General features: G+C 41.1%; 1 protein-coding gene across 7 annotated transcripts in view; it reads left to right on the top strand.

Moving 5' to 3' along the window:
- The window catches only part of LOC148542724 (diacylglycerol kinase delta-like), a 200,947-nt gene that overhangs the window by 168,452 nt on the left and 12,742 nt on the right, over positions 1-19,753 (top strand). For 6 of the 7 annotated variants that reach the window (XM_088466950.1, XM_088466938.1, XM_088466935.1 and 3 more), the window contains 8 exons: positions 473-580; positions 1,912-2,008; positions 3,084-3,191; positions 3,662-3,775; positions 7,472-7,606; positions 8,396-8,562; positions 11,506-11,623; positions 15,319-15,408. In XM_088466950.1, the coding sequence (XP_088323076.1) occupies positions 473-580; positions 1,912-2,008; positions 3,084-3,191; positions 3,662-3,775; positions 7,472-7,606; positions 8,396-8,562; positions 11,506-11,623; positions 15,319-15,408 (937 nt within the window). The remainder of the gene's footprint in view (positions 1-472; positions 581-1,911; positions 2,009-3,083; positions 3,192-3,661; positions 3,776-7,471; positions 7,607-8,395; positions 8,563-11,505; positions 11,624-15,318; positions 15,409-19,753) is intronic. The other variant, XM_088466936.1, reaches the window with a different exon arrangement.

Here is a 19,753-nt window from a genome sequence, read left to right as displayed (position 1 = left end):
TATATTTAACCAATTGGTGAGAACTAGAATTGTACAGCTTCGCCTTTTTTCCATGGCCGAAGTAATTTAAAATAAAACAAAAACAACTATGACTTTAGCCAATAGATGGCAGTAAAACCATACAGGATATCATAGGAATGTGCTGTACAGGTCAAAAAGATCATTGTCTCATAGATAAGCAGTAAGAAAATAAATAGTTATTGGTACATCTAGAAGATATATTTGAAATACGAGACAGTTTACACAGCATTTTACTTTAAAATATATGAATATAACGTCTATAAATTAAAAAAACTAGCACTAGAAAGACAACTGCTGAGATGCAATATTATTCTATTTCTGCTAATTCTAACTAACTGAATAGTTCTATAACTGGAAAGGAAATGCCGGCGCTGTAGTCCAGGGTCCTGCCTGTGTTGTGTGTGTATTACATCCCTACATCTCATTATTTTATTTATTCTTTCCATTTCAGACAATTTTCAGAGAGATGCACTATGAATAATTACTTTGGGATTGGTCTGGATGCCAAAATTTCCCTAGAGTTTAATAACAAGAGGGATGAACACCCCAAAAAATGCAGGTACTAATCATTTTCTTTGACTCCAACTAATGCTTTCTATGCTTATGCTGTCTAAGTGCAGCTATATGGCATGAACCTTTGTATTGTTTATGTTCCTTTTTTTAAGTTATAGATTGTATTGTTTGTATTTATTGAAAACCAATAAAAAACGACTCGATTTAAAAAAAATCCAGTACTTTTGTGGATGGAAAGAACATCTGTTGTTATCTGCTAAACATGGAATACTTCATTTAAATTCATTGTCTCACAAAATGATCTTATTTTTTTGTATGTAGGCACAATTCAGATAGTTAAATAACATTTGCACAAAATTAGGCTAATAGCAATATCTTCACAAAATTAGGCATATCGCAATATTTCTACAAAATTAGGCTTATAAAAGAATTCGTACAAAATTAGGCATATAGCAACATTCGTACAAAATAAGGCATATAGCAATATTTGCACAAAATTAAGCATATACTGTAGCATTATTTGCACAAAATTAGTAGTATAGCAATATTTGCACAAAATTAGGCATATAGCAATATTTGCACACAATGAGGCGTATATCAATATTTGCACACAATTAGGCGTATAGCAATATTTGCACAAATTTAGGTGTATAGCAATATTTGTACACAATTAAGCGTATATCAATATTTGCACACAATGAGGCGTATATCAATATTTGCACAAATTTAGGTGTATAGCAATATTTGCACAAAAAAAAGTATAGCAATATTTGCACAAAATTAGGTGTATAGCAATATTTGCACAAAAAAAAGTATAGCAATATTTGCACAAAATTAGGTGTATAGCAATATTTGCACAAATTTAGGTGTATAGCAATATTTGTACACAATTAAGCGTATATCAATATTTGCACACAATGAGGCGTGTAGCAATATTTGCACAAAGTTAGGCATATAGCAGAATTTGCAGTGCTGGGGCACAGTTTTGATCTTTCATAAATACACCTTTCTGATTCTTCAATGACACTTACATTATAGAAATTATCAATGATCTTCAACGAGATATCACAAATTACAGAAAGAAGAGACAAAACGCTGTAAAACAAGGAATAGCACCTCCATAAATTTGAACTAAACTAAAATGTTTTTGAAAATACTCTTATTAAAAACAGTGAACATGTGTATAACATAATTGATAATCATTTAACAGAAAAAACATGGAAATAAATATTTTTTCTATAAATACAGTCAAATAGACAAATAAGTCAAATATGATTTTTTTGTGGCTAGCAGTTTGCCAAGGTTTCCCTTTCTTTGGTTATTTATCCAATTCATATAAAGCTGCTAGTATACTATGTACCTTCTGTTGCTCTGTAGTAGCCGGACACGAAATATGATGTGGTATGGCGTACTGGGTACCAAGGAACTTCTGCAGAAAACGTACAAGAATCTGGAACAGCGTGTGAAACTGGAGGTAACTATAGTGTTAAAATTAAAATACTAACCTACTCCCTTATAGTACAGTGACTGTTCTCAGTAATTAATGATTAGTGTTTTATATATATATATATATATATATTAGGGATGTGCAGGCTCGGATAGGTTCGAGTTTGCACGTGGAGTTCGGATTTTTCCCTCCAAAAAAACGGAACTCAGAACGAGGCAAAACGTCATCTTACATGGACGAACATCATCATTCCTGGACAAAAGACCAGGAATGATGATGTTCGTCCATGTAAGATGACGTTTTGCCTCGTTCTGAGTTCCGTTTTTTTGGAGGGAAAAATCCGAACTCCACGTGCAAACTCGAACCTATCCGAGCCTGCACATCCCTAATATATATATATATATATATACTGTATATATCCGAAAATACGGTAACCGAGTAAAACCGAATCGCTCATCTCAATAAAAATAAAATGCATTTGATGAAAAGATCTTGCCAAGGAGTATTATGATTTTTCATCTCAATTTGGGTACACACTGAGACGACGGGCATTCATTCCAAAATCGGAACGAATGTCCTTGAACGGGGATTGACCGTCCATACTTGAAAGACTTAATGAACGATGGAATGATCACTGTTCTGTCCTCCATTAACTTACCATAGGTGGTGTCACCCGGTGTGGGGAGGGATGCAGTGCGTACACCTGCGGAAAGGGGGCATGGCCTTGTGGCTCGAACCCTCGTGGTCCCGTACTTATCACTGGGGGGGGGGGCACTGTGTGCAGTGCTGTGCTGGCTCTCTCACAGTGTCAGAAGCCAAGTGCTGCACTTAATACACCCGGGTGCGGCCAAACCCCCTCTTCTGACGCCACTGTGCTAGTGATGTCATCATGTTTCATGTGCAACGCATCAAAGCTGACAACGTCACATGCGACCGCGAGAATGAGCATATTGAGCGCACATACTGAGCGATATAGGCGATTTATCAGTACAAAATGGCAAATTGGCCTGACATCGCTCCAGTGTGTGCCCAGCTTTACTTAGTAGTATGTTTATGTGCTCTTGAAATGTAGATGATATTAATGTAGTACGTGCTCTTTCAGTGTGATGGGGTGACCATCTCCCTGCCCAGTCTTCAGGGTATCGCGGTTCTAAACATCCCTAGCTATGCTGGAGGCATTAACTTCTGGGGAGGAACCAAAGAGGACAATGTAAGTGATGACTGAGCATACCGACTATTACTAACCATCAGTCTTCATACCTACATGTTGGACAGCAAGTGATCTACCAGCCTACTTAGCTAGTGTCACTATTTCTTCCATATCAGTCCCTCTATAGGGAGAAATTTCAGAGATATTATTCAACCATCCATATGCATGTTTTTATTCCATGTTTATATCCCTCAATATATAGCCAATTATACCGGAGATATACACCTGTCACTCACTCATTTCATATATAGGGATTGTGCGCCGAGTCATTTTTGTGTTTTAATATATACATACCAATGAGGGCCAGACACCCCCCACACCCAGCAGCACGTCCCGCCACATTAGAGTAGCCCCAGTGCGCAGTGTCAACTTTGCATCCTACTATACATGACTGAGCATACAACTGCCTCATTAACTGTAAATTAAATCTATATAATGAACTCTTCATTTGTCTCAATTGTATGCTGCAGAATTTTGGAGCCCCTTCTTTTGATGACAAGAAGCTAGAAGTGGTTGCTGTCTTTGGTAGCATTCAGATGGCTATGTCCCGAGTCATCAACCTGCAACACCACCGCATTGCTCAGGTAATAGTCACATGCCCGCCAAGACCTCAAAACCTAAAAGGACTCTATATGACAAATGTATTAACATATGCATAAATTATGTATATACATTCATGTAATGAGAATTTCAGAGTAAAGAATATTAGAGATACAACACAGGGAAACAATTCCTGTCTGTAAGGAATCACTTGGATACTATTTTGATGATTTAGACAGCAGTTTTCACTTATCTGGCAACAAAATGCAAATGTTTACAACATTAATATTAGGTATAGTAAGGCAATATAAAATGAAAACTAATTATCACTCTTTCTGCACTATTTGCTGCACCCACCCACTCCTGCTATAATGGTCCCAGTCACATGAGTGGAAAGATCTCAGTGAGGGGAGTAAACATCTGCTCAGCTTGTTTCAAACAGGCCAAGCGGAGAGAGTATAGTGAGGTAGGAATTTGAACTGTTAGACCAATTAGGTGCATCTGCCGAACACAGGGCCTGATTCAGAGCCGCTCGCTGCTGGCGAGTGCTCGCTCTGAATGAGGGCGGGGATTTTTTTTTCTTTTTTTACCAGGCCGCTCGCTAAGCTGTGGGTGACCACCCACAGCTTTTGTGAGCGGCCTGGAGCCCGTCACGATTATCGCGACCTTCAGGCTTGCGAGGAGACCCTGTGGTAGGGTCTCAGCTCTCACAAGCCCGAGTGGACTCCGTGCTCTAACAGAGCAGGAAGTCCACTACTGACATCACGAGTGATGTCAGTAGGGCCGCCCACAAACGTCAGGTGTTCCTAAGGGGACGCCTGCGTTTGCCTAACCACCTCCCATCCCCGCCTACAAAACGGGGCGAGCCTTGTAGTGAGCCCCGGAGCGACTGAACTTCAGTCGCTCGCTGGGGCTCGCGCATGCGCACGCCGGAGGCGGCGCATGTGCAGGGGGCAAACATCGACCCACTTGCGAGCGCTGTGCGCTTGCGAGCGGGTTTGAATCAGCCCCACAGCGCGGAAGGTAATTAAGCTTATTTTATTTTGTCAAGATTTTAAGGCACTTGTGACTTTTCAGTGATTGTAATAAAAACTGTAATAATGGCATTACTTACATTTGCATTTTGCCGTTACCTCGGTCCAGGGACTATTATGTATGTATGTGTGTGTGTGTATGCATGCATATGCATGTGTGTATATATGTATGTATGCATGTATATGTATGTTTGTATTTATGTATATGTATGTATTTATGTTAAATATAAATGAAAAGGGGGCGCTTCATAGTGCAATAACATTTTTAATGAATAAAATGGTTACATATAAAACACTGCACTGTTACAGTGCCGCTTGTACCTTATATAAAACGGTGTGGGCTGTTTACCACATGGTGTTTTTAAAATGCTAACACCGGCAATCACCACCATCTTGTCCCTGGAAGCTGTCGGGTTCACACACCCCGCTGCTCACCGCTTCTCGAGAGGTTGCCGCAGGTCGGACCACGTCGCTGCTAACCATGGAGTTGGGGGAGCTGATGGAGTCTCAGTGTCACGTCACGAGGCTCCCCCCAACTCCATGGTTATCAGCTTACACCGTTTTATATAAGGTACAAGCGGCACTGTAACAGTGCAGTGTTTTATATGTAACCATTTTATTAATTAAAAAAGTTTTTCCACTGTGAAGCGCCCCCTTTTCATTTATTTTAAACAAAATTACGGATCTGGTCTTTTTACAAGGGGAGCTTCGGTCCAATTTATGAAGGAAAAAGGATCTGGTGTCTATAAAGAATCTGATGAACTGACCAATACATCTTGTTGCTGGACTCATATGGGATATTTAATAACATTTGCAGATCAGCTGGATGTGAGCGCATGGTCTGGATATTTTGTTTTATGTATGTATGAATGTATGTACTGTATGTATGTATGTGTACATATGTATGTATTTATGTATGTATGTATGAATGTATGTATGTATTTATGTATGAATGTGCTTTTCAATTAAAAATATTGACACAATACAAACAATTTCATCTGTAAAAAAGACTCAGGCCCTGATTCAGAGCCGGACGCTCTGACCAGAGAGCTCGCTCTGAATCAGGGCCCACCTCCATTAAAATGGATCGTCCTCCTGGACGCTCGTATAGCTGTGGGTCACCACCCACAGCATATACGAGCGTCCAACAAGATGGTCGCGATGGTCTTGACCATTGCGACCATCGGACTTGCGAGTGAAACCCTGTGGTCGGGTTTCTAAACCGCAAGGCCAGGAGTGAGTTTGGCTCTATCAGAGCCAAAATCACTCCCACTGACATCACTAGTGATGTCAGTGGGGCCGGCTTCAGACGGTAGGCATTCCCATAGGAACGCCTCCGTCTGGCAGGCACGCCCCGGAACGCCCACCAAAGGGGGCGTGCTGTCAATCAACATCAACAGCACGCCCCCTTTGGTGCGAGACCCGGAGCGATGGAAAGTCCTTCGCTCGCCGGGTCTCGCGCATACGCACGACGGAGCTCCCTCCGTCGTGCGCATTCGCAGTGGGGAACATCGACCCACTTGCGAGCGTACTGCCGCTCGCGAGTGGGTCTGAATGACCCCCTCAATTTCCAATTCAGTATTTCCCAAATCAAGGCCCACATATAATTACCTACACACATCAGATATTGTCAGACAGTTTGTATGTGAACTGAGTTGTACGTAGAAGCAAAAGGCGTTTTTTGGCAGTCGCCCGTCTAGAATTGTATGCAAATGCAGCTACAAAGACCTGTGTTCAGGCGTCCAAATGTGCAAGGACAGAGACGCCTACATTCAGCATCTATGCACGCAGTGATAACAATAGGTGTGTCCTTAGACGCCACCATCGGTCACACCATCGAAACTTGCACTAGCTCTATGGCCGGTGCAATTTCTATGTATGTGAGCGGTGGAGCGTCTGTGTATGCAAACACTGCATCTGTGTATTCATCGACACGCCTGCAACACTCCCAAAACATGCCCATAAGATGGACCATCTCCGTGCGTGCGCTCTGATACTTGCCTGTCACCGCCCAGGAACCCCCTATATATTTTCAATACACTTCTCCCTGTTGCGCCTGAAATAATAACTACAACTCTGCACGGACACAATGGGGATGCATGTGCAGTAACCAAAAAATCATTCTACTACATCGGCAGTGCATCTACCCCTGATTTAGGCCAATAGTGTTGATCACATACAGGTAACTAGAATACAAAGGAGCTTAAGCGGCCAATCCAGTTAGCCACGAAGGGTGCAAGTTGCTGTTACCACGGCGTTAAAACGCTGACACCGACACCTCATCTCGCTCCCCTCACCGCCGGCTCTAAGCCCAAATTCGCACTATTTTGCTCGGAGCCCTATGGGGCTGCGAGCACTTATGTGTGAGTTTGGGCTGCCGTAAAGTGTGGCTATTGCCGCGATGATTCGCACACCCGTGAGATCATCGCAGCTAATTGGATTGAGCCCTAAATGTACAAGACGACAGGGGACATGACAATGTGATTTTGTCAATCGCCACCAATACTAATCGGCCACAAGTATGGCTGAAAAATGTGTGAGCTGTGTAATAATTTGCTTTGTAAATGGATTTTTGATATTTTGCACTTTTGTATCCCAATTGTTCAGCGCAACAGAATATGCTGACCTTCTATAAATAAGTGTTAATAAATAAAGAATTATGATGTTAAAGTTGAAATCTTGCTTACATTTCTTTTCTATTATCAGTGCCGTGTAGTAAAGATCACTATTTTGGGAGAGGAAGGGGTACCTGTACAAGTGGACGGAGAGGCTTGGGTGCAACCCCCTGGAATTCTGAAGATCCAGCACAAGAACCGAGCTCAGATGCTTACAAGAGACAGGGTGTGTGCAGTGACACTAGGAAGGAGAATAATGCGAGGAAATTTCATAAATACTAATATGCCTATGACCTAGGGTCAATGTAAGCCTGTAAAGTACAAAGAGCCAGTGCTCTCTTTTACTGATATGCTGTGGCAGTGGTCCAGCTCAGATGCTACAGTAAGTTGCTTTAGGCAGTCAGATATAATTGCAAAAACCTGCAGGCTAGCACAGATTATCCATAGCCCTTCCTTGCACAAGACCTGTGGGAACAGTGGTCCCCCATTAGTCCTGTGTCAGAACTCCATGTCCCTTACTGGGATTGGCTACTTACAAGTTCCTAAGTCAACGCCTTCTGAGTTTGAGTTATTTCACAGATATTTGTTAAACTATTTGGTAGGAGACTAGCTCCCGAGGATGAGAGCTGGCTCCTCTGAGCCTGGCAGCGAGTGACTGGCAATGATAGGCACACATTAATGATGGGTGGGGTAGGCTTGGTTGTCTCTCTTTTAGTTTTCTTAGTACTCGGTCCTGTCCGGACCTAAAGGGACAGCCACATAACATTTTTGACAATCTGTACTGTAACTTAGATACATTTATTCACTTTTATATGGGTATTTAGGAACCATGAACCCAGAATGACATGACAGTTGGGGTCCCAGGCAGTCTTATTTGTTTGTTTTAATATTTTATTTTAGTGGTTTGTAAATTATCTTTATGAAGACTGATATACCAATCCTATTAAACAGTAGGGAAGCTATTGCTATGTTGAAATTGGCAAACACTAATTTTCTTTGCACTCGGTTTTGGCAGGCATTTGAGAACACCCTGAAATCGTGGGAGGACAAAAGAAAAGGTGAGAACTACAGGGATATGGGCCGACCACGACTTCATTCCCAACAATCAATGGAGAACCTTACCGAAGAGGAGTTCACCCAGCTGCAGCAGCTTGCAAATTCTGCAGAGAATCTCATCAGCAGGTAAAGTATAGCAATATTCATAGAAGGCTTTTTATAGTGGTCCATGGCAGTTCAGTCAATCCTATCACACAAACTAGCCAAGGGTGCCAAGACCTCCTTCATTCCCAAGAAATAGGTTTCACCAAGTTGGATAAGTTTAACAGGAGCCTTAAACTGGCCACATATCTAAAGATTATCTGTCGAACCAGCCAACTAGTTGATTGGTTGGAATGAAAATCTGGGAAGGTATGAAAGCAAATGACAATCAGCAATTTGCTCCCAAACGCTGGAAAATGGACCAAAACTGTTGTTTGAACAAATTGTTTAGATCAAACATTTAACAAACTTGTCTGAAGACCATTTTCATCTGTTTTCTGGCATTTAGGAGCAAATTTCTGATCATCAGTTACTCCGATACCTTACCAGATTTTCATTCCAACCAATCAACAAGTTGGCTGGTTGGATGTAAGTTGGTCTAGTGTGTGGCCAGCTTTACATCACTAGTCTGTGATGTTAAGGAACCCTGCTAGTCACTATGTAATTCTCAGTGTGCGGTTTCCTGTTCACCTCCATTCTCTTCCTCACATCGTAATACTGCCCCTGTCACATGCATTCCTGCCCTCACTAACTGAATAATGAGGTCACTGCCTCTCATAAGACCACCGAGTACTGCCTTTTCTATCCCCATCCAGAACTGGGGACATAATGAACGAACAGGAGATCACGAACACTAGTCAAATGCACCTTAAAAGGTGTACAGGCCAAGATAACTGCACTCCAGCAAAATCTCAAAAATATGTTTTTGTTTGTATATTATTGAAATTGCTAAAACCATGTAATGGCAATAACAGTAATGCAAGTTATTATGTACTGTAACATGAGGTATTGGAATGAGGATTCCAGACAGGCAGGTATTTTTTTTTTAAAGCAGTGGCTTTTTAATAGCAGCAAACACTGCACCTTAGCATATGTGATGTTAGGCCTGCACACATACATGCACATAATATAAAATAAACAAACAAACATATAAGTCTCAGCATTCCTTGTGCTAATCGGTCAGCAGTGGCTTGCAGCCACAATTTGGGTATGGTCTCCCAGCATAGCCCTTGCACCCTCCAGGTCCTCGCACCCTAATGCTAACCACCACCCCCAGCCTATCGCCTGGCCAGTTTGTCCAGCAGCAGGAGCAACAGGTGTGTGAGAGTTTTAAACCTTCCTGTGCTGCCGACTTCCTACTGGCTCTAGGCAGGGGCACCGAGAGGGGTGTGGGAGTGGGTACAAATTACCCAGGCCCGTGCTTGCTGCAGGTGCCCGGCACGGGCCCAGTCCGACACCGCTCCTCCTCCATCTTAAGTCACAGCAGCCCAGCACACGCTGCTGTGTGCTGGGCTGCACTGGGAGACTGCTCGTGGCTGCTAAAGCAGCAGCCGGAGCAGTCTCCTATGCCTATGGGGGGAGCGATCACGCTGATCGCACCCCCCATTGACTGTGCGCCAGGCTGAGAGGCACACCGCCCCCCTCCCCCTGGTTCGCGGCACTGAAATAATATTTTTTCCCAAGGGGGCGTGGCCACGCTTCCCACAATTAGGCCATGCCCCCTGTCACCTGGGCCTAGCGCGGCTCTCGTCGGCCCTGGCTCTGGGCGACCTGGAAAACCCGGAATTCTATATTTCCAGTTTGAGCTGTGCAGCCCAGAAGACCCGGAATTGCAAACTTCTATTGTAGGTGCAGAATGTGCCAATCTTGTTTTCCTCTCCCTTGGAGGGAGCTGATCCCACCAGAATGTGGGCGATTCAGGTGAGAGACCACTCCTCTCACCACAGTACACATTGCTAAAAGACTTATGGCCGTATTCAATTAGATGCGAAAAGTCGCGTTTGGCAAAAAGTGATCGCAGATGCAAACTTTTCACGCTATCCAATTCCCGAAGTGTTCGCATATGCGAAAACTCCATAGACAGAAACAGGCGAAAAGTTTTCTCAGAGCAGGTGAAAAAAAGTGCAAAATCCCCATTTTAGGCAAAAAATGTGGGGACTTGGTTCAGAACCCTTTGGACACTCCCGTAATGACAAATTAGGCAAAAATAATGATTGATTTAACTTAATTCCCCCTAATAATGACATGTCATTTTTGGGGTGTAAAAAGTGTTGGAAATTGAGTTTAGTACCGCGGTTAAGGAACTTTGGGGGCTGTATGGATTTCACCGGTGTTTTTAGGATTGCAGGTGGCTGCAGCAGGGTTAATTTAAAAAAAAATGTTAAAAGTGCACTTTAAAGTCACAAAAATATACTAGCACCCATTTTAGTCGAGTATCCAGGGCCGCTATCCGCCAGCAGTGACGGGTATCAGCCTGAGAGCTTAGCCTCCTGTCAGCTTCCCCACCGCACTCCTACTCCGGGAAGACAAATCATCACCACACTATCGATCAACAATTACCTTCATATTGTTTATGACTAGCGGGACGCCGCCATTAATATTTCCCCAAGACTGTTACTTATAGTAGCATATTCCAGTGACTTTGATTTACTTTTAATTTTCATTTATTTTTATTTCTCCATTTTTTCATTTTCATTTTTTCCATCTATAACCAGCTCAGTATATTTTTTATATATACAAATAAATGAATGAACGTTTATTTCATCTATTACACATGTGGTCGTAATTTAAGTACAGTGACATGTTAATTGGTTTTTCACAAACATACTATTCATATATATATATATTTTTCGTATGTACAGCAAGTAATCGTAACAATGGACATTTAGGCATACAGCTTTCTGCTGAGCGCAGTGTTTAACAATTTTTTTTTATTATTTACCTTCTTAAAACAAATCTGCTGTCTCAGACTACTAGAAATGGCATTACATAGCCCTAAGAGTTATGGGCTATGTATACCTGGTATAATGTTCTTGTTTGCCGCACAATGATATGTGTATGATCCTAATGATGTTTCTCCTCATGCAGAATCCGGGATGCAGCCAAAACTCACAAGGCAATAGAACAAGAATTGGCCCATGCTGTAAACGGCAGCTTTGGGGTACTGAACGAGGCCTTCTCCAACAAATCAAACAATTCACCTGAGGTAAGAATTAGGTTATTTAGGCCCCCATTTACTAAAGAGTTTTATCTCCAAAACGAGTGATAAATTTCACTGTGTATGATAAATGGATCTCCAGCCAATCAGCTCCCAACTGTCATTTTTCTAACAGTTGACAGTTGGGAGCTGATTGGCTGGAGCACCATTTATCATACAGAGTAAAATATATCACTCGTTTTGGAGATAAAACTCGTTAGTAAATGAGGCCCTTAGATGCAAAAAAGAATTTCTATATCAACATTGTAGATCCATTAAAATTATTATACCCACTCATCAACAGAAGAAATGCCAACTTCTTAGTGAGGCCCTCATTTACTAACGAGTATTATCACCAAAACGAGTGATAAATTTCACTGTGTATGATAAATGGTGCTTCAGCCAATCAGCCCCCAACTGTCATTTTTCTAACAGTTGACAGATGGGAACTGATTGGCTGGAGCACCATTTATCATACACAGTGAAATTTATCACTCGTTTTGGTGATAAAACACGTTAGTAAATGAGGCCCAGTTGGTTATTTTACAGTCATTTGGTCAATTGCAGGCCTGTAAGTTCCTTCCAGGTTTGTTCTCACCTCTGCTTCTGTGAGCTGGATGGAGTCTCTAGGAGAAACCAAAGTATTATTCAAGGTTCCTTTATAAGGACTAAAAAGGACAGGAAGTAGGGCTCCCTTACTCAATAAAAGTTCTACTTCCAACCTGAGAAACCTGTGTCAAGATACAATAGATGTATTAAATCACAAAAATACTTGGTCAGATACTGACATTAATACATATAAAAGGTACTGTGACTCAGAAAAAGCAGAAGTAAACACCCCCTGCCTGACTGCAATGAGTGCTATGAAAGAGAATTCAATATCTCTTGGGGGACTAGTTAATATACAGTTATATTCATCAATTCAGTTTAATATCTGGTTCAAAACGTGGTGATACGATATAATGATGGTAACAAGACCTAGTGTGAATAAACACTTATTGTAGTGTATACAGTATATAGTAAAAATAAACCCCTATTCACTGAGATATATAGCATATCATGCAATGTAGTCTTTTATAAAAGGTACTGTGACTCAGAAAAAGCAGAAGTAAACTCTCAGAATTCTCTGCTCAGCATATAAACCACATTGCATGTGTAACCACGCACATATCAACAGTAATAATTATCTGGAATACATAATCCTTAGAATATATGCAATAGGGTAATTTACTGTATGCAGTTTCTCAAATGGGTTAATAATGCAAAATTGTTCCTATAGGATAAAAATCACATGGATTCACAGCAAAAGCCTTGTTAAGTACCATGTGTGTATCACGTATCATTGGTCTGTGAGAAAGGGCTGCTGTGCTATGGTGATAGAATACAATGGGTTTGCCAGATGGAAATATGCTTTTTATGAGTCACAGTACCTTTTATACAAGACCACTCTGCATGATATGCCATGTATATATCTCAATGAATAGGGGTTTATTTTGACTATATATACACTACAATATGTTTTAATCCACACTAGGTCTTGCTACCATTACTATATCGTATTACCACGTTTTTGAGGCAGATCTAAAACAGAATTGATGTATATAACTTTATATTAAATAGCCTCCCTAGAGATACTGGAAATTTTTTTCATAGCACTCCGGCACTAATCCTGATCTATACCTAGGTCAGCCCATATGCAAGTGACTCATATATTCATTTATAATCTTAGATATTTGATTTTTTGGTGTGTATCCCTGATGGTCAGAGACAAATTGATTTGCTTTTCAGGGACAGAGATTAAGTAACAAATTTTCGCCCAAAATAAAATGTTCACATTTGAGCAAGAATTATATCATTTAACACATTTATTTGCTTTCTGAACAAATTATACATGATCGGACACAATTTTGTCCTGTACTTATCTATGTATTAATGTCAGTATCTGCACAAGTATTTTTGTGATTTAATACATCTATTTGTATTTTGAGCAAATTATATAAGACCGGACACATTTTGGACCTCATTCAGAGTCGGTTGTTGCGGCCGCACGGTCGTAAGGGAAAAGGGTCCGGATATGCAAATGATGCACTCGCAAGTTGCGTCCTTAAGATCGGATCGCTAGCTGGCCGACCAAGGGGTGGATGCGGCCGTAAGACAAAAAATACGCCCCCTTCTCGTACGCATTACACGTCATCTCCGGGCATATAAGGATTAATCGAGACCATCGTAACTGGTCGTAGAGCTTAAGGTTGGCCATACCCTCTCTTAAGCACTACGATCAGGTCAGTGTACAAATCACCCATGTCACGTGTGCCATGACACTACTTTGTTAATTATGCACTCCCATAAAACGCCGTTCGCATAACTAGGCACGCCTGCGTTTGGATCTCCACTCCCCCGTTTTCAAGCACCTTCCCCTGTTACCACCCACAAATGCCTCAATCTGTCACTCAAACTACCGACCTGGCTGTGTTCAAGGAGAGAGAAATTTCTGATCGTAACAGCTGGTTTGCGCACGCGCATTGTGAACTTTACGCATGCGCAGTTTAGCGAACATCGGTGGCGTACGACCGTGCGGCCGCAACGACCGACTCTGAATGAAGTCCTTTGTCCTTTACTTATTTATGTAATTTTTTTTATTTTTTTTTCTTATCTACTTGGTATATTTTCCTTTTTTAATAAGGTTTTTTAATATTAAAAGTTAAGTTTTATATTCATCCATATCTTCATTACTTTAACATTTTTTCAAGTCAAGAGTGCCCCAAAAAAAGGTTAAAATTTGTCTTTTTTTTTTGCCCTTTGCAAAATATATACTTGTGTACCACACAAATTCTTTGGGAGCACCGCCAACCAAGGGTCATCCTATATATACTCTGAGATAGACCACAGTGTTGGTTTTGGTTTTAGAAGGACCATTTTTTTCTGCAGATTTAATATAATATACCACTCAACTGGTGCAGACTAAATACCCATATCACTAATTTTAGGAACTTGGTAGACAATTATATGAGCTGGGTCTGGGGCCCTCTAAACCTCTGGGCCCCATAGCAATGGCACCCCTTGTACCCACCATAGCTACACCCATATTGCCTAATATGTCGGTATTTTATAAATAAAAGATAATAATAATAATGACTTTTGTTCCCAGTCCTAACAACATAGATTCAGAACAAGCTGAACAGTAATGTATGATACTGCACCTTGGCTTGTAATGTATGCTCCCTCCTGATTGTAGTGGCAGCCGTGTGTACAGGTGTAGGCCTGTCCGTCACAGGTTTTGCAGATACTTCTGACACCTGGGTGGAATCCTTAGCATACTCCATCCTTCCATTCTGACCGTCTTTACTAGAGACTGAAAATGATCAGGAAGGAGCTGAGACACTGGCAGAGCAAACAATCCCTGTTGTCATAGACATTATCCTCCCACCTGTTCAGTGTCAGTGGGTCAGTCCTACTTGAGAGGATAGTCCCAAGGTCGGCATGTTAGTCCCAACTCGCGGGAAATTGGGAGGAATGTCTGCAGTGACCTGGTGCCGCACAGAGCGGAGGATTAGCACTACAGATGTGTTATGCATGCCCACTAGGGTCATGGCAATGTCTACTGTGATGTTGGCTACTATTGAATAGTATGTCTGGGTAGTTTCCTACCTACTAACTCTACTAACATATAGTTATTAACTTACAAAGTATTCATTCTCTTTCAGCAGTTGTTGAGCAGAAATTCCGCTGTTGACGTGGCCATTAGTGTCAAGGCTTTGTACACAGAGACAAGGGCTTTCATGGGAAGCAAGCAGGTAGGTCTCTGCTCAGTCTTTCCTGACAATGTTATACCTAATAAGTGCTGTTTGTCATAGTTATACATATAGACACATTGAGCAAACTGTAAGTTATGCTGCCAAATTCTATCTTCCACTTTCTTCATGTTTTTCTATATCTATGTGTTTTTATAGTGTGGGTAACTAGGTTCTAGTGTTACATCCTCACAATAAGCAATAACAGAACCTCGGTCCTTTCATCTGTTTTTATAGACAATACTTTATCATTCATCATGTATTCAACATCTGTGTTACTAAGTAACAGATGCACTCTTGCACATTTTGATGAATTCATTTAAATCAGTGGTCGCCACCCGTAATTGAGGTGTGAGCTACTTTAGTAAAATGAAACCTCCCGAAGAGCTAGTAAAATTGTAGAAAAAAAATCTGGCTAAAAACCGAACAATTGAAGGTCATTTAATGAAAATTAATAGAAATGTTTCATAGAAAACAACAATGCATTTAATTATTACAGTGATATTGTTGTAGTTTGTAAATAAAAATTAAGCATAGGAACATTTCACTGTTAATTTCCAGCTCCCAGGAGGTACGAGCAGTAGAGGAGCAAAAGACACTGTATAGGCAGGGCTGCTGTGTGATTTTCCGGTAGGGCTGGGTGGGAGTCACTTGTGCCGCCGTAGTGTAGACACCGTGGGAGGAACCACTGGGAAGCACGTCAGGTGATTGCTGTAGAGGCTGCGGCAATCGTCTGACGTGCTTCCCTGTGGCTCCACCCATGGCGTCGACACCACGGGGGAGCGCGTGTCAGAGGTCACTTCCTCCTAGTTGACTCAGCAGTACTGCAGCTAGGTGAGCTACCAAAATTAAGGCCACAAGCTAACGGTAGCTCGCGAGCCACGGGTTGGCGACCACTAATTTAAATATTCCAGACTTTAGCCATGTGCTTTCCCTAAATCACTAGTTATTTGTCATACACCATTTGCAGCCCTACAAATCTCTGCGTTAACTGCAAAGAAGACACATCATATATTACTGTAGTATACACTCTAGCGCTCACTGCTGATCCTTGTGATGCTGCACTGGTCTCCTGCCATTGGTTTCAGTTTCTGTCATTGACGCTCTTTCTCCTGTTTTTTTCAACCCAACTTTTTAACTGTCAAATAGTACATATGTCAGTTTCTTACTTAATTTATTGTAAGATACAGAATCAAATATCTTATTAAGTGATATGCACTGATCAATGATGATCCATTACTTTGTTCATACAATCGCAAAATTTCATTAGAGTTACATGACACGATCTGCCAGCAGTTAATCTATATTGGGTCTTCTAAGTCATTTAATTGAAAATAGACATTTATCTTTTTTTTAATGTGAAATCTGCAGTCACCATAGATTTTTTATGTCTAGTACAATATTTCCAATCAACTGGGACAATATTTGGCCAGCCACAGCAAGTTACTAGTAATTAAAGTGTGCACCTTCTTGGATATGTACCAAATGGTCTCCTTGACATTTTATTTTTATTTTGAGTTTTCTAACTAAAGTGGTCATGTCTTAAATATAGTTTTATCAACAGTATAGTACGGGGGTACAGCCTGCGCACATTATAGCTATGAGGTTGCTATATGAATGCCAATTATTCACATATGTTTATTTATTACATATGTTTATTGTTAGGCAAGACAGCTTAATTCAGGGGAGGCAGAGTATTTCACAGGCAATGCCCAGTTTTTGCCACATTCCCTTCATCTTCCACCAGTTTCTAGACTCTATGTAGCATGTTGTGCAATATCTGTTATTCATTGGGTCCCATAAAATCTCGAAATATGATTCTATGGGGCCACATTAATTAGACCCAAGCTGCCACCAGCAGCTCGCTCTGCGCTTATAAGTGCAATTATGGTAAGTTGATCCGTGCACGCACATCCATAGACTGTAAGTAGAAATCAGCCTCTGAGACATCCAGCAAAGCCGTCAGGCATTGTTTCAGCTGCACTCACAATTAATTGAATCAGCCCCTATGTATGCATGCCTCCTTACAACTACAGATGAGATCGGATGCAACTGAATGTGTCTTCTGACGCAGCTTCCTTGGCCCTGGGAGCGTAAAAACACCGGCTATCTTGAGTAACCTGAGAGTTTGCTCCGGTGTCCAATGTTCACTTAGAGTGATCCAATGATGGGTTTTCGGACGCAGCAGCGGATCACAGAAGCCGGCTGGAGGCATCTATATACATAAGACGCCTCCTGCGTCATTAGCATAATTTAGCACAGCCAGTGGATACAAAGACGCAGCAGCTGTAGCTACTGCGTCCATCTCTGAATCCGTCTCTAATCTAAAAAAGGCAGAGCCCTGATACCGCGCCATTCTATACTCCGTGTATTGTTATGCTTAATATGCGACTTTATATCAATTCCTGTGCCAGAAAAGTACCAATTTGCTAATGTAGTGAGCCTGGTACACTGTGAGCAACTTTGCATGTGGCTACATTGCGAATAAGATGCAAAATTTAGGAAAAAGTACGAATCGCTACCCATGGTGTAGCATCCCAATAGTGTCAAGTGTCTTGCGTCTAGGGCAGCGTATTTCAACCACTGTGCCACGGCACACTAGAGCTGTTGTCAAGTTTGACGCGACGGTCAGCTCAGGACACTTGTACTGTAGTGTGTTTTATTCCTGTGGAGGCCAATGTAGTGAGTTTTACTCCTGTGGAGGCCAATGTAGTGAGTTTTATTCCTGTGGAGGCCAATGTAGTGCGTTTTATTCCTGTGGAGGCCAATGTTGTGTGTTTTATGCCTGTGAAGGACAATGTAGTGAGTTATCTTTCTGTGGAGGCCAATGTAGTGCGTTTTCTTCCTGTGGAGGCCAATGTTGTGTGTTTTATTCCTGTGGAGGCCAATGCAAGTGTGTTTTATTCCTGTGGAGGCCAATGTTGTGTTTTTTATTCCTGTGGAGGCCAGTGTAGTGCGTTTTATTCCTGTGGAGGCCAGTGTAGTGCGTTTTATTCCTGTGGAGGCCAGTGTAGTGCGTTTTATTCCTGTGGAGGCCAATGTTGCGTGTTTTATGCCTGTGGAGGCGAATGTAGTGAGTTTTATGCCTGTGGAGGCCATTGTAGTGAGTTTTCTTCCTGTGGAGGCCAATGTAGTGTGTTTTCTTCCTGTGGAGGTCAATGTTGTGTGTTTTATGCCAGTGGGAGCCAATGTGTATGTTTTTTCATTAGTCACGCACGCCGCATCGCAAAAGTTTGAAAATCACTGGCATAGGGGAATGAGGACACATCTGTACAGTTTAATTTATTGACCCAATAAATTGTATATAAAGTATTTGAACTTGCTGATGAAAGACAGAAATGAATATAAACAAGACTTCAAATGACCATGAATGATGAGAAACGTTGATGACACATTTAAACAAAGCTTTTTCTAATTGAAGCAATGTAAGCATTGAGTGAAAATATTAAGTATTCTCAAATAAACCCTTAAGGAAATCAATGAAAGGATCTAATTCTCCCAGCAGCCCTCCAAATGACAGTAAAATCATTTCCTTATAGGATTATTTTTCAGTACCACAAGAATATAATTAGGAAATACACCTGCTTACGTTTTCTGTATATATCAAAATAGTTTATCCCTTTCATTAAAGAAAAAGATAGACTTTACAAGCTTTGATGTTAATCTAAAACTTTGTGAATAAAAGATCTTAAGCCAATCAAACACACAAAAAGGATGACCTGGTTAGTTACTTATTTAAACATGTTATTTAAATAAGTAGTTAAACTGATTACTCTGCCCTTATGAGACGCAGATTAGCCTTTCTAATGGCTGGAAGAAGTGTTTAAACGTGTGAGATATTGTATGATTTTTTCCTCTAATAAACCATAACTACAAAATTGGTGAAACGCGTTTTTCTCTACAGGAATTATCAGCACAGTTAAGAAATTCCAAATCTTTAATTTTCAACTTTTCTGGCTGAAAGTGAGACTAAGGGGTATATTTACTAAAGTGAGAGTTTTTAGAAGTGAGTTTTAAAAGTGATGTTGCCCATAGCAACCAATCAGATTCTACTTAAAATTTAAATAGCACCTTCTAGAAGACAATAGCTAGAATCTGATTGGTTGCTATGGGCAACATCACTTTTAAAACTCACTTCTAAAAACTCTCACTTTAGTAAATTTACCCCTAAATATGAAGGGTTGGGGAGATGGGGAGTACCCTTGCACTAGGCATAGGTTTAGACTATCCTTTCATATGTTTGCCCCAATTTGACAATCACAATGTACAATACATTTCAACCTCTATGGGGGTGCTGCCAAAGGCAATACATTGTCAATAGTACAATAGTTCTTTTTCTTCTTGTACT

The sequence above is a fragment of the Taudactylus pleione genome, unplaced genomic scaffold, assembly GCF_031769625.1.
Source record: "Taudactylus pleione unplaced genomic scaffold, aTauple2 ptg000009l, whole genome shotgun sequence".
Taxonomy (NCBI): domain Eukaryota; kingdom Metazoa; phylum Chordata; class Amphibia; order Anura; family Myobatrachidae; genus Taudactylus; species Taudactylus pleione.
The sequence above is the reverse complement of the archived record's forward strand: the minus strand, read 5'-3'. Positions and strand labels throughout refer to the sequence as shown.